This window comes from Ceratina calcarata, unplaced genomic scaffold (genome assembly GCF_001652005.2).
Source record: "Ceratina calcarata isolate Rehan_Ccalc_2016 unplaced genomic scaffold, ASM165200v1 scaffold471.2, whole genome shotgun sequence".
Taxonomy (NCBI): domain Eukaryota; kingdom Metazoa; phylum Arthropoda; class Insecta; order Hymenoptera; family Apidae; genus Ceratina; species Ceratina calcarata.
Window position 1 is genome coordinate 619547 of NW_017171239.1, and position 14070 is coordinate 633616.

At 39.0% G+C, this 14070-nt stretch overlaps 3 protein-coding genes across 9 annotated transcripts in view; all 3 read right to left on the bottom strand.

Moving 5' to 3' along the window:
* The window catches only part of Sap47 (Synapse-associated protein 47kD), a 47361-nt gene extending 43599 nt beyond the window's left edge, over positions 1–3762 (bottom strand). The window contains exons 1-4 of one of the 4 annotated variants that reach the window (XM_018028719.2): positions 3439–3759; positions 1055–1258; positions 708–710; positions 546–628 (exon numbers count right to left, since the gene is read on the bottom strand). In XM_018028719.2, coding sequence (XP_017884208.1) covers positions 546–628; positions 708–710; positions 1055–1258; positions 3439–3563 — 415 coding nt within the window. In that variant the 5' untranslated portion in view covers positions 3564–3759. Of the gene's footprint in view, positions 1–545; positions 629–707; positions 711–1054; positions 1259–3438 lie in introns of all 4 variants that reach the window. The other 3 variants (XM_026815617.1, XM_026815616.1, XM_018028720.2) reach the window with 3 other exon arrangements.
* Positions 3763–4165: 403 nt separating this feature from the next.
* Positions 4166–6497, bottom strand: LOC108627464 (mitochondrial pyruvate carrier 2). Its single transcript, XM_018028752.2, has 4 exons — positions 6354–6497; positions 5692–5732; positions 4819–5015; positions 4166–4750 (listed from the first exon to the last, which is right to left on the bottom strand). Exons 1-4 carry the CDS (start codon positions 6436–6438, stop codon positions 4699–4701), a joined length of 375 nt encoding a protein of 124 aa, XP_017884241.1. The 5' UTR covers positions 6439–6497; the 3' UTR covers positions 4166–4698.
* A 426-nt stretch (positions 6498–6923) lies between these two features.
* Positions 6924–14070, bottom strand: part of LOC108627465 (Death-associated APAF1-related killer) — an 8586-nt gene continuing 1439 nt past the window's right edge. Inside the window, exons 2-10 of one of the 4 annotated variants that reach the window (XM_018028755.2) lie at positions 13327–13549; positions 13083–13257; positions 12766–12894; positions 12374–12679; positions 12065–12300; positions 11877–12006; positions 9777–11801; positions 9299–9700; positions 6924–9233 (exon numbers count right to left, since the gene is read on the bottom strand). In XM_018028755.2, coding sequence (XP_017884244.1) covers positions 8730–9233; positions 9299–9700; positions 9777–11801; positions 11877–12006; positions 12065–12300; positions 12374–12679; positions 12766–12894; positions 13083–13257; positions 13327–13520 — 4101 coding nt within the window. In that variant the 5' untranslated portion in view covers positions 13521–13549 and the 3' untranslated portion in view covers positions 6924–8729. Of the gene's footprint in view, positions 9234–9298; positions 9701–9776; positions 11802–11876; positions 12007–12064; positions 12301–12373; positions 12680–12765; positions 12904–12989; positions 13258–13326; positions 14065–14070 lie in introns of those variants that run through there. The other 3 variants (XM_018028753.2, XM_018028754.2, XM_018028756.2) reach the window with 3 other exon arrangements.

Consider the following 14070-nt stretch of genomic DNA (forward strand, 5'->3'; position numbering starts at 1 on the left):
GTCTCACGTGGAGTTACACGAAACGGTTTGCAAATTAAGGAGCAGGACTTCATTATCTCACGCCGTTCGGCATCAATGGAACCGACATGGTCTAACGAGGCACCGTGTTTCAAGTTATTGCCACGTATCTCACGTCCAAATATCTTGCGATATTTGCGTTAAATCGAGCTATTTTCATATTTTCGCTTACATTCTCGTTCGTTTGCTTCCGCTAGACACGCAAATATTTTTCACGCGCAGGTATGTAGAAACGAGTTTCCCAAATAGTAGGCAATCCGCGATAATTGAAAATGAAATATTTCAACCTCCGATAACAAATATTATTGATAAAATCTACGGAAGGAAAATTTCGCTGTCCCTACAACCCGAGGGAAAAATCGCGTTGCCGTACTTGGGAACGAATAAAATTCGGTTTAAAAACATACGCGCTCGAAGAGATGGTTCCGTCGCGACGTAAAATATGACTCGAGTCGCAAGAAAAAATGAAGAAGAATGGAGAGAGAGGAGAGAAATAAAATGGAGGAAAAAACGTGTGAGAAACTCACCGCCGCCGAATGCCTGTCCGTTCTTATCCTCGGATGGAGAGCCTTCTAAACTCGCGGGACCACTATCCGCGCCGCCAGTAGCACTGTAAATAAAACGAAAGGAGCACACGAATAAACTATAAACTAACTCGCTTTGCCGTGCATTATACTTATAGAACTTACGTTCTTCGGAAGGTTCAACGCAATGAAACGCAAGTGAATGTACAGAAGAAGGAATATTAATTATCTATACGCGTTAAGTGTTAGACGATGAGATAATGAACATGATTTATGAGAAGAGAGTTTAAGCTACTTTTAATTTCATAAATTAACGCTTACCTTGTGTATCAGGCATTAACCAAATCAATTCGAAAGCGTATTGTAAAAACTTTTCAGTCTGTCTTTGACTGTTCGACAAGTTTAGGTTTATAGATAAGTGAGAGTCGATTTTAAACGTTCAAGTTTCACTTAAAATTTTCTGAACTTAACGAAACGGTATTTTATTTATGGAGTTCATGAAAAGTTCTTACCTACTGGCGTCGTCGTCTTTCGTCGGTTCCTCGGCGGGAGCAGCCTCGGTGTTTTGCAATACCTGCGCATCGTTCGGAGCTCCGGGCTGTGCTTCACCTTCGCCTCCTTGTCCACGGCTCAGACCCGGAATACCAGTAAACCAGCCCGTCATTTGAGACTTCACGCCAACCAGCATATCCAGCTTGCTTCCGCCTTTAGTCGGACTGGAACAAGAAATACAACGCACATTTCAGTCTATTGTATCACGATTACTTGAAATGGAATACTTTTAATAAATATTTAGTGAAACAATTTTACCAACATTTTTTACATTAAGTACTGAAATATGATAGCTAGTTACTAACAACGAGCAACGTGACCGAGTGCGGCTATAACTTATTTAGAACCGCATCTTTTGTAACTGATTCATTGAGGTGATAATCATGGCCAATTAAAAAGGTTCTCCAGTAAAGAACGTGAAAAATTTCACTTCGGGCACCAAGTTACTTGGGCCAAGATAAGGTTGAATAGTAAACTATTCAGACGAATGTTTCATCAAAAACAATGACGCTAGATGCTCTTTAGCATTCGTGGGGAGACTCCTCCCGATTGTTATTAGTTAAACAGTTTATTAATCATGCAAATCGTTAATAGCATCCCTGAATGTTCTCTGTTCACCGACAGCGTATATACGAGCGGTGCTCTTTAATAACCGGTATTAGATTCGCACCGAGCAGATGCAATTATTCTGAATTACCTGCTTGCTGTGTTCCCATGCGATTACGCTTTGCATGCAACGACATTTATCAGTAACGCGCGACACAATACAATAACTCGCGATGAGATGTAACAATAAATGTCGAATTACAAATTCCCCTCCCTACCTTTAACGGAACGAGGAAAGATGAGAGGATGTAAAACGGAGTAAAAAAGGAAGCAGGAGGTCTTATTATACGAAATTTAACAGTTTCGTGGGAGGGTGACCGCGCTATCGATTGCGACCTATATAAAAGATTACGAACCACCATCTCCCTCGGTTTTATAGAAACATTCCTGTTTCTTTTTACACGAATGGATCCCGAATCCTCCATCTCTTCGTCATTCAATCAAATATCCGCATACAGCGTTATCGAACAATTTCGAAAAAAACATTGTCTGAACAGAGAAATTCGTTCCAATTCATTCACGCTGAAACGTTCATGTACGACATAACTGAATTCGGCATTATTAAAATGTGCATCGTCATTTACCGAGGAACGGCCGAGGATTTGTTGCGGTGAAAGCGACTATTTTCCTAATCGTCTTTTTCTTCGTTTCACCTTTTCGCGGAAATTAAAAGGAAGCTCGAAAACATATTTGCCTGGAAAAGCTACCTACGTTGTCTCAATAAAAATGTATACTACTCGGATACGAGGGAATCGAATTAACGGGTGAAATTGGGAATGAATCTTGATTTTGATGAACAAAGAACACTCCGTTCGATGAAAAACAGAAATCGAGTTTCCTTCTCTCGTAAAAAAAGAATCTGGGAGAGAAACTACGTATTTCACGTTGACAGAAATATGCTTCTGTGTAAGTCAATATTTGACGATGAAGATACAAATAATGACTGATATTACGTAATGGAATACGATAAGAAAGGTGTAATTGTAATTAATTAATCCCAGACATTTTGACATGAATGAGGTTAAAAATACTTCATCTAAAAATGTACGGCAGCAAGGGAAGCGTGATGTAACATTCAGACACTTTAATATGCATCTGATATCGATCCATAAAACGAAGCGAAAATTAGGGACTATTGAGGAAAATTTGTGTCGAGCGACACAATGTATCTTCCAAAAATATGTATTATTCACAGTGTTAAATAGGTATTATTGTTTGTTAATAATCCCGCAAATTGTAGATAAGACTATCTATAACTGCGGCAGTTATTGACAACTGCGACATACCGCAGGCGAAGCTTAAGCACGAATGCATTTCAGACATAACCTGATTTTGGTTCACTGGACGTTGTTACACCGTCGCGTACGACGTAACTGTATACATTTTATGTAAGCGTAGAGACGAATGCTATCGATCTGATTTCAAAAATGCAACCGGGATCGAATCTGAAAGTTTCAACGCGTCGCATAGGTGCGCAGGAACGCTGTGTACCTAATACGTTTTCAAATTCAATTGAGAATTAACACGATTCGCACGTACGGACTCGCTGTACGTTTGTTCAAGGAAAGCCAGTGTCGCTTGAATGCAATTGCGCATTTTTCCGTAGCTGGCAAAACGACGCTGTTTCCAGTGATAAACTAGATTAACTTGCTTTCCGAAACGATGAAACGCGATGACTTACAATTTACGTCGAATGACTTCGCTATGTCTGACAACAGAATTGTAGGTTAATGCTCACCTATTTTTATTTGCATCTTCGCCTTCAGCGACGGGAATCTTCTCGGGAGCCGGCATCTCCGGGCCGGCTTCCTCTCCCTTCTTGCCCATCCATGTAGACATCTGATTCGTTAACCCGGTGAACATCTTCGATGATCAATGCGACAATCGGTTCACACTGGTGTATGTGCTTAATATGTCAATCTTCCTTCCTCTGCCTATCTCCTACGCTAGCACAAACGTCACTGAAACCCTTACGGGACCGAATGTGTGTAGAGACCTGTCCTCTTCGATGGTCGCGCAACCACGAACTGCGCGGATTTTCCATGCGACGGCGATGACCACTGATCTATACGAGTACCACGACGCACTCTGTTCTGCGCAACGTGCGCCGCCGTTTTCAGGAGGTGGCGTCGCCACTAACCTTGAACGGGAACGAATGAAAGCAACGCCGTAATCGATTTAAATGTGCGCGAAATATGATGAACCGAGAGCTCGTAGTCTGGTTTAATCTCACGTTTCAAATTCCACTTGAAGATGGTATTAATAGATGGAAACGGACTCAAATAAGTTGCAGAACCGTGGTGTCTTCATTTTTTTTATAAAAATATATTATTTTATTATTTATACAAGGCAATTACAACATTATCGAACACGGTATGTATAATTTGTACATTTCCTACTTCTTCGAGGACTTCAGCATCAGTGTTGCGAATCGTTATGTTGTACGTTATTAATCGGTGGTAGACTTTTACGCTATGACTATGTTACTACGAACTGACGTACCATCGATTGGCATTTTGGTTTACGATACATATGTATGCCCTTAAATGTTGTACTGCTTTCTGGAATCATGATTTATGCGTACATTTTGGTAGTCAAGTGTTGAAGATATTAAATTCATGAATCACTATTGGAGCAAGGATACGAACAGCACCTTATGTTCGACATCACAGCCTAATACGAACATTTTGTAGCGTTTTTAAATCGAAGTCGTTTATATTACAGTTTCATCCCTTTTCATACTTGAATCCCTTGTTTCCTGATATTAATATAATTGTGTATTTCCGATTCCTAGAGTCTAATCGTCTGATCAATTTTACTAGCGGAGTTTCGACGTGTGGTAAAAATTCGATCAAGAATTGCCTATGAACCTGCGTTGTCTTTTTAAATTTGCATTCGTTTGGAATCGTGTAACGCAAGTCGCTAAATTATTCTCGATATTCGAAGTATATACATTTAGTATTTATATACCTAGGAATGTGTATTATTTATATAGTCGCTATTTTGCCGACGCTGCTGCCTGTACAGCGGCCTGTTGTTCGCGTTGATACCTGAAAATACAGGAACTTAATATGATTGCAAGAGAGCATGTATATAATTCGAGAACGACGAGGCTCACATTATTCCTCGGCTGACTTGGTACAGAGACGTTATCGCGACGAACAGATTTACGCTGAAGAGGCTCCAGTTTTTCGGAGTAATCGCTAAGGAGTATCTGGTCCAGATTACACCGGTGATACCCAAAGCAGTCGATTGGCTGATAGAGATCTGACTCGCCGGCCTCTGCAGATCACCGAGGCCAGCCATCACGAGGCCCTGTAATTTGTAAAAATTCGATTTTACGTGACGACGCGTGTACGCTAACAGCGAGGTATACGTAACGGGGATGGGAAAAAAAGGACGACGAGAATAACGAGCATTCCGTTGCAAGGAAAGACGAATAGTGAGAGAGTTAACAATGCGGATCGCGTTCTGACTGTTCACTTTAAAAGGTTGACCTATATTCAGCTAAATCGACCGCGATTCGAGAGATGCGCGCGCGTTACTTCCATTCGAAGAATCGCTAATTCGTGAAATTTTACGACATGAACTTCGACGCGTGTTTCGATACTTAGTACCTTGATCCCGTTTTCAACATTACACCGCTGCTGCTACGGGTTATCGATTACGTAGCAGAGTAATGCAGTCTGGGAATGGTCGATTGAACGCGTTGTGAACGATATTCGTTGTATCTTTCGTAACGATCGTCGCGCGTGAGCTTCGACGTCACATTTGGACTGAGTCCACGAAAATACAAACGTCTTCATGGTTAAGGAATATTTTTGTAACGTTTACCGCAGCCAGAAATATAAAGCGTCGAGCTGCATTACGATCCGGTTCGTATCGTCTAGATTGTTATTATTGGAAACATGTATGTACAATCAACGATTTTCTTTCTGACTTATTACCCGATCACTGAGCGAGACGTGACAGTTTCAAGGATATTACTGACCCATTTAAAAGCCGGTGCCCAGAAGAATATTGTCTGCGGACCTGAAAGGGGAAAATAGGTCGATACTACTGTTACGTTATTCCTTTTAATATTTCCGGTATCACATTAGTAAACACCGTTTATGACTACGCCGAATGACATGAGAGCGATGGCATGACACAGCGATAACGACAAGCGAATGTTCTTTAATTTTGACTTTGTACTATGATAAAAATGTATTTCATAACAGGCGCGCACGTTACTCAATCTAGTTTCAAAACCCAATCACAAAAAATTTCGTCTGCTACGAACGACGCTCTTGTTTAACAGATATCAGCGAGTTATCGCGATTTTTTCAATTGGCATTACGAAAATCCCCGGGCGCAGAGGATGAAAAATGCATGAAAGTACCAGCCCTAGAATGTAGGGCACTGTGTCGCGGGTGTGACATTGATTTATGTGTGCACGCGCGTTAGACGGCGGTCAAGTCCAATCCGAGGAGTTCGTACTGTCTGATATCCGGGCAAGCATGCGACGAAAAAGGTGTAAAATTTCACGACCGACACGATATGTGTTTTAGCGGAGTGAACGGTTTCGCGGTGGGCATGGGCGCGTAGTCACGATGCACGCACGTGTTACTATTTGAAAAATGTAAATGTTCGTCGATGTAGTAACGTACTAACCAGCTGGGTGATTCCACAGTGGCTGGAACTTCGCAGGCACGAACTTGCCAATCGTGTTCATCGTATTTTTATAAACGAGCGACATTGTTCTTTCACACGTTCACACGGATTGAACGGTAGTATGAGAGAAGAAGACAGAGATGCCACGATGCCACAGTCAGTACGAGTGAACGTGGAAATGACAAGGGACAGGACGATCCGCACACTGAGACTGAATATCGCGATGTGCCGCGATTGGTAGCCGTGCGAGTATACGAGCACGATCCACTTCCCTTTTCCCCGCACTGATTTCCGGGACCCAGGCGCTCAGGCCGTACGTAATACGTAATACACGCGAGATTATGTATTACTCCCTGTGCCGCGTGTACGTACGTTGGTACGTACATCGTTTGCGCACACAAGGATTTATTTAGAGCCTCATTACGAACGCATCGTAGTTTAATCGATTAAATGTTGAACAATTAGCGATCCCTAATTAACGAGGAATTATCGGCTAGCGTTAATATCGCCAGATACTCGCTATGCATGAAAATTTCCATTAGATATTCAAAAGACTTCGTTTACGTTGAAGAGCACTTTTAGTTCAATTTATAAGCTTACTGATAATAATACTATCGACACGCGTGCTAGAATACACTAGCCGACATTGGCCTAGAGCATAAAATTGCACGTTCTACTTAATGCCAACTCGTGGTCATTCAATCCTATTAATAATACGTTTCGACCACGTGCAGTTTGTTGTGCTTCGCAACACAGGCAGCAGCGTCGGACTGCAAACATAATTCCGTTTTCAGTCCGTTGATCTCGTGGGAAAACTCGTATATCACATATAGTACAAACGTATGTATTTACAAAGTTTTATTCATGTTTAAATGTATACAATTTCCTTAACTCCAAGTAAATTGTAAAAAAGTAATAATTCAATATATGTTATAAAAAAATGAGCTCGGCGAGAAAGAGAGAGTACAGAGTTTGTTCAGGGCAATTGAGTACCGATCCGTTCTCTCGCGAGCAACGGATATTTTTCACATCTCTCGTGAATTGCACCACAGTTTACCCGAATACATTCAATGTATTCGTATATCACAAGATATCAGTAGATACTTTGACATGTACGCAATCGCGAAGTACACGCCGAAGTATATGCTATCTATTCAATATAAAATTTTGTTCAATTTTTTAAAATTTTACCAACAAATATCGACAACCTTCGTTCCATACATCATCTTTCCATTGAAGTATTTATCTTGCTGGAACATTTCGTAATGCAACAGCAATAAAAAGTCGAAAAAAGATATGCGATATTGAACAGAAAGCATAATAGTAATATTTCATTAATTAAAATAAATGCGCAAATGGAACGTTCAAGTGAAACTGTGCTATAAACTGAATAATTGCAAATTGATATAGAAATAGCAAATTCCATAAAAATTTAACTTACGTTACAGATAAATTTCTCATATTATCATACATTTAAGGCACATAGTGTAACATACCAGTAAAAACTGGTACAAATTGACTTTATAGTTCAATACATGAACAAAAGTCGAAGATATGGAAGTCCTTTATAGTCCGTAAAATATTAATTATCTAGCGATATTTCATGTCTATATCCTGAATCGAATGATCTCAGCTTTTAACATGTTACACGTTCGAACAATTAACAAAAGTAAAACGTTTGTATCTTCCATATCGATAACTCGTAGAATTACGCTATAGCACTTGATAATACAAAACGGATATAGTTATCTATCATAAAATAGAAAATAAATTTTATCATTACGAATATTTGCATAACGTTTACGTATAATAACATTTCTAAGTATTAAATCACAATCGACTTTTTTTTGTTCATTTCTGCGATAGAATATAATTACGCTTATTTGCGTAAATTATAGAATACTAAAATACATCCTATATTGCATGTATCTATGCTAAATACTAAAATCCGATGTATCGAACGCATATACCTCACGTTAAACTGGGACATAGTTCCTTAAAAAATGTAAAGACACGTCGTTCATATATGTAGAAAGAAATCATTTGTACAGAGATTGAGCAGAATAAAACGCGGTCATGAAAATCGTTCGATAACTTGAGTAATTCGAGCATAGCTATTTCGAAAACGTTTTCCAAATCTGCTTAAAAATTGTATTATAAAATGTGGTTGTCAAAAGGATGCAAAATGGCAGTAGAGTCAGAACACTATTACAGAGTTGACAAGTAGTCTTGAGCAACGATTAAACCATGTGTATAAACTCGTTCGTACAATTACATTTTCTTTTTAGTAGCCATGTCTACCGTCTTTAAAATTCGTAATCGTTTCTTCTTTTGTATAAATTGAATTGTAAAACTATCTAATTAAAATGACTATCGTTAATTATATCCGCACAGTGTAAAAGTACTGATAGAACCATATATGTCGACGGTAACGAATCTAGTAAAATCGGCAGACACGCATACTTTCGCAAAGAAATTCGATGACAATTCGACGACAGCCAATAGAGCTGGATGTTTAGGGTCCTTACCTTTTTTAGACTTCCAGAATTTCGTCGAATCGTACCCCACATTTGAGGTACCACTATTTTCCGATTGCATCTCATACATACCGGAATCTACGCTTTGGCTAGTAGACATACATAGAGAGTCGTCCATTTTATCACCGTTGGGAAAAGGAGTACTAATGCTGCGATTCATCCCACTCTTTTTCTTCTTTGAACTGTTCATAGCTAAAATAATGTTCCACCAAACTATTTCATCGGAACTTACGGAAAGGAGGATTGGAACCTCGATCGAGGACGGTGCCCAATTTAGTTGAGTAACGGGGTCCGTATGGAAGTGCAATTGGCATATCTCGCTTGTCATTGATACATCAATGATCTACAATTTAATAGTGTTGTATTATATACATAGTGGAATAAATAAGGTGCGAAAAGGGAACTTACAGAAATGTGTCCATTTTCGAAACCTATAGCTAAGTACTTTTCATTCTGTGAAATTTCGCAGCATCTCAATTTATGCGAATATATTTTTCTACAATATTCCGTTACTTTTATATTCGGTGGAAACGTGATCGTTTGGTTATAGAGTTTATAAACGACCACGCATCCGTTTTCGTTCAGCACGATTAGATAATTTTTCTGATAACTCAAGCAACTAGAACTGCTAGTTATCGAGTTCCCGATTTTTACTTGGTCTATGGGTATCCAGTTCGTACCATCGACGCGCCAAACCGTTATTACACCATTTTTAGTTACCGTTACTAGGTTCTCCTCGTCGATCTTATGAATCGAGATAACGTATCCTGCGTTCAGAACCAAATACGATATCTTGCCGGTTTTCCATACCTGCGTGACATGCACTCGGGTTAACAAATTAAGATAATTTTCTTAGCTCTAGCGTAATACAAATTTTGTACCATACCCTTAAATTTTCTTTCGATTCTCTACAGATGATTACGTAATTGTTATCTACGTCCGATTTCAGATCTAAAATTTTTATCAATTCTACAGAGGATGAGAATTGTAATGCAGGGGTACTTTGCTTGCTTTTTATATCAAATATGTTCACCATGCCTTTATCAGTTACGTAAATTATCGTTCCCTCGTGAAGTATCAAATTATTTATCTTTCCATTAATCGGTTCTGTTTCTGCTACTTTTACATCATTGTTTAACACGACGATCGTATTAGAGAGCGTTTCCGTAACAATAACGTCCGGTTCACTACCGAATTTTTGTACTTTCGCGTCGAACAACGGTTTCTTCGTTGTCAAACAAGTGCCTTCAACTGGAAGTTTCCATTTATGTAGCAATCGATTCTGGCTACCGCAGATAATGTGATATCCTTCCTTCATCCAATACGTGTCTAAAGAGGAAACGCGACTTTTGTAAGTAACTACCGCTGACTGAAATCCACCTTCCGCGTCCCATACGTTTATAAAACCACTCGAATCGGCCAAAACGATGTATTGTCCGTCGTTGGTCAAGCTGGCGCAAACAAAAACGGTCTTTTCATCTTCTACAGTAGCTCTTACTTGCTTCTTGTAACTGTGCATACTCAGATGCATCAGACTGTTAGTCGATACAAAGAACTTTACGTAAACAGCTTTTTTCTCGGTGACGATTAATAAAGAATTAGTTTGTTCTGGTGCGTTACGGAAAAAAATAATTTTCTTCCCCTCCAAATTCGGATTGTACTGCGATAGATATTTATAATCTTTGTCGGTTCTGTTGTACGATATCAGAACGCCGTTAACTTCATCCATTACATGGAGCAAATTACTCTCCGTTGTAAATGCAACGTATTTAAGATAACTATTACCGTTCGGATAATGGCACTGCCATTTCATGTTTCCAAACCGGTCCCAAACAACTATCATACCTTTGTCTGTACACGCTACGACGCGACTGTTATCGTAAGCGAATACCATGTCCAATATGATTTGTTCAGGAACAGAGAACTTCATCGAGCTGTGGTCATGGGGGATCTCGCTTGTATAAATCCCTTGCCAAAAGTCTTGTTTCTGTTTGGGAGGTATACATTTATCTTGTTCGTCCTCATCATCGGATAATTTAAAAAGCCTCACTATGCCCTGATCGTCTAACGACAGGAAGCAATCACCGTCGCTGGACACGACAATTTTTTTTATGCAGCTCATCTTGCTGTGTCCGGAGAAAAGCGTTTGCCTTTTATTGACGCTGTCCCACGAGTATATCTCACCTACTTTGTTTCCGAACAAGATCTGATCCGGATCGTGCGTGAAACACGTCGTCACCACTTCCGTGGACATTTCCTCGCTCATCGGCATGTCCATGTTTTGTGATTTCTTATCATGAAGAATATATAAGCAATTGGATCTCTCTTCCGCAAGTTTCATAGCGGTATCTTTTACGTACCCTTGATAAGGATGATTCATCGCTATTTGTACAATGTCTAAGCATCGTTTGCGTCTGTGCTCCGCTATAATACTCGACTGTTCTTCTAAGAACTTCTCCAAATCATGGAAACGCAGTTCATAGACCGAATCATGATCTTTCGTAATGTATTTTTTATAAATGTTAAAATCGATCAAAAGATTGTTCAGACCGCTGTAAATGATCGCAGATTCGATAAAATCGAAGTCTAAATATATCCGTGGAAACTCGTCGTACATTCGTGCTTGCTCCAAGTGATATCCGATATAAGAGTAGCTATAATTGTCTCCAGGTAATTTGGAGAAATCACCATTGGAGTATTCATGATATTTTTTTATTAACGATTTATGCTTCTCTATTATATCGTCCGGCGAGAACTTTTCTCGTAGATGACAGAGTAACAAATCATGGACACCATAAATATAACTGTTTAACTTATCGTTCCACTCTTTCGCAGCGAGTGACTTGTGACATAAATCGAGCATCATTTCTTCGACTCGATACGGGTTCTCTTCCCACAGAATTTTCAGCGTCTGCAGGTGAATATAAAACGAAAGTATGACATACGATTAATCCACGAGTACAAATGAAAACGACCAATCCTTTACCTCTGGAGTTATGTTAACGTCTTCCCTAAATATAACTAATTCCTCATAAAGATTTCTCATTTCAACCGACAATTGTTGTATACACGTATCAAAAATCCCTTTCTGTATGTCCCAAAAATCTTTGATCACTCTGTAAAATTAGAACATCGTTTAAGACTGTCCCAAACGGAATCGTGTGAAGATATTACCGAGTCTTCTTGTCGTGCTTCTTCAACGATTCTAAATAGTATCGCCATCTCTTCGAACTGATTCTCATGTCATGCTTAAACTCTTCGAATTGAGCAGAAAACATAGATATTAATAACGGCATGCCTTTACATTCTGCATGAATTTGTTTAGCTTCTTGCGGAAGCGACTCTACCTCGGTATCCAGTACCTTGGCGAAAAGACCTAAAGTCTCTGCTTCGGTAAATCCATCATTCAACTATAAATATATAATTAGAATTATGCACTGCGACGCTATATTTAGTTGAGACTTGAATCAAACAAATATTCACCCGGATCACAGATGGACGTTTACCCCATAAATATTCGCGATTCGTGGATATCACTAACGTCTTACATTCGAAATCGAACGCTTCGATTATACTTCGATCCCAAACGTCGTCTAGTATTAGCAAAGCATTGGGGTGCTTATTGAAATAATCTTTCAAAAAATGGATCAATGAGCCTTTAATTTCCGATTGCGGCGATAGCGGCAGTATTTCCAAATTCTTAACAAGATGATAGAGCCTAATGAGTTGAATCAATGTTTCTTCTTCGATCGAACGCTTATACCCAAATTTAATCCAATAAACTTCATTCTGAAAGGAAATTAACGAGCTGCTTTTCATTCTCTCGGCTGAGATACAAGTTACGATTGATTATTATTATTACCAGGAAAACGTACATTAAATTCCTTTCGTACGAAGTCAACATCGTTCAGCGTACTGGCTGCTAAACATGATCTACCGAAACCTTTCATACCGTGTAACAGTATATACCCATTCGGTTGCAATTTTGTAAGTTGCTCTTTCAACTGATTCATCTGCAATTACAGCCTGGGTTTTACAAAAGAGCGAAATAATTCATGATCGATAAGAAGTTGTTTAACAAATTTTCCTCTAGACTTACATAATTCCCATTCCCATTCGAGCATGCACATAAATATCGCAATTATTGATCAATTCTAAAGCTATTAAATACGATCGTACACGCGGGTCGTACCTTTTGCTGTCTTTCGACTGTCGACGGTGAGATCGGAGGAAGCGCGGGTGCACCACCGTATTTTATGTTATTAAACGGCTTTCCGCTCATTTCGAGATTATCCATTTCCTCACTCAACCATTCGTAATGTAACCTTAAGGCTTGGCGAAAGAAATTGAATGCATTTGGTCCGCAGCTAAAATACGACGACTTATCAAAGTTTTTGATAACGTTCCATCTGTACATTTGATATACAACATTTTACCTAGGAAGTATATCTAATAGAATCTCAGCCCTGCGCTCTTTAGAAGTGCCACTTTCGATTTTTGTTATATGCTGATCCGTTAATATATCTCTTAATTGGAGCGGCTTTATGACGTTATTGTGTACATCCATATCAGCCACTATTTTCCTCCGTAACGTTTTAAGAATGTGTTGGTGTAATTCATCCATTTTCATGGTGGCTTGTATCTACCTTGTCATATTAGCTTTTTATTTTTTTCCCGAGATTAAAAAGGGAATACAAATTAGTAACAGCGAAGCAACGTAAATAAAAGATTGGTCATACTATTTGTACATGTAGGGAACGATTTCTCGCTAAATTTCTAAGTATAGTATCTCAAGGTTTATATATCAAATAATCCTTGATAACTACAAACGTGAGATCTTATCTACACTATTAGTACAGAAAATAAAACTAGAGACAAGCGACTCGGAGTTTTTTTTTACAATTGTTAGATTATTCATAAATCCATATAATCCATAATAAAAATGAATCTTATGTTTAGTGAGACTCTATCCTTGGCACAATGTGTTTATGCATGAGGCTATTGTGCCAATCAATTGTACATGACTGTTTATTACAGGAGGCCTTGATCATAAGCAATATTCCCGAAATAGGTTTTCTCTGAGAAGGTCCGAAAATTTTCTTAAGAGTGATGCAGATTTCTTTTAATACAGACGTCCTTCCAAGCCGTTTTAATAAAAGATTATTTTGATCAAGTTTCTT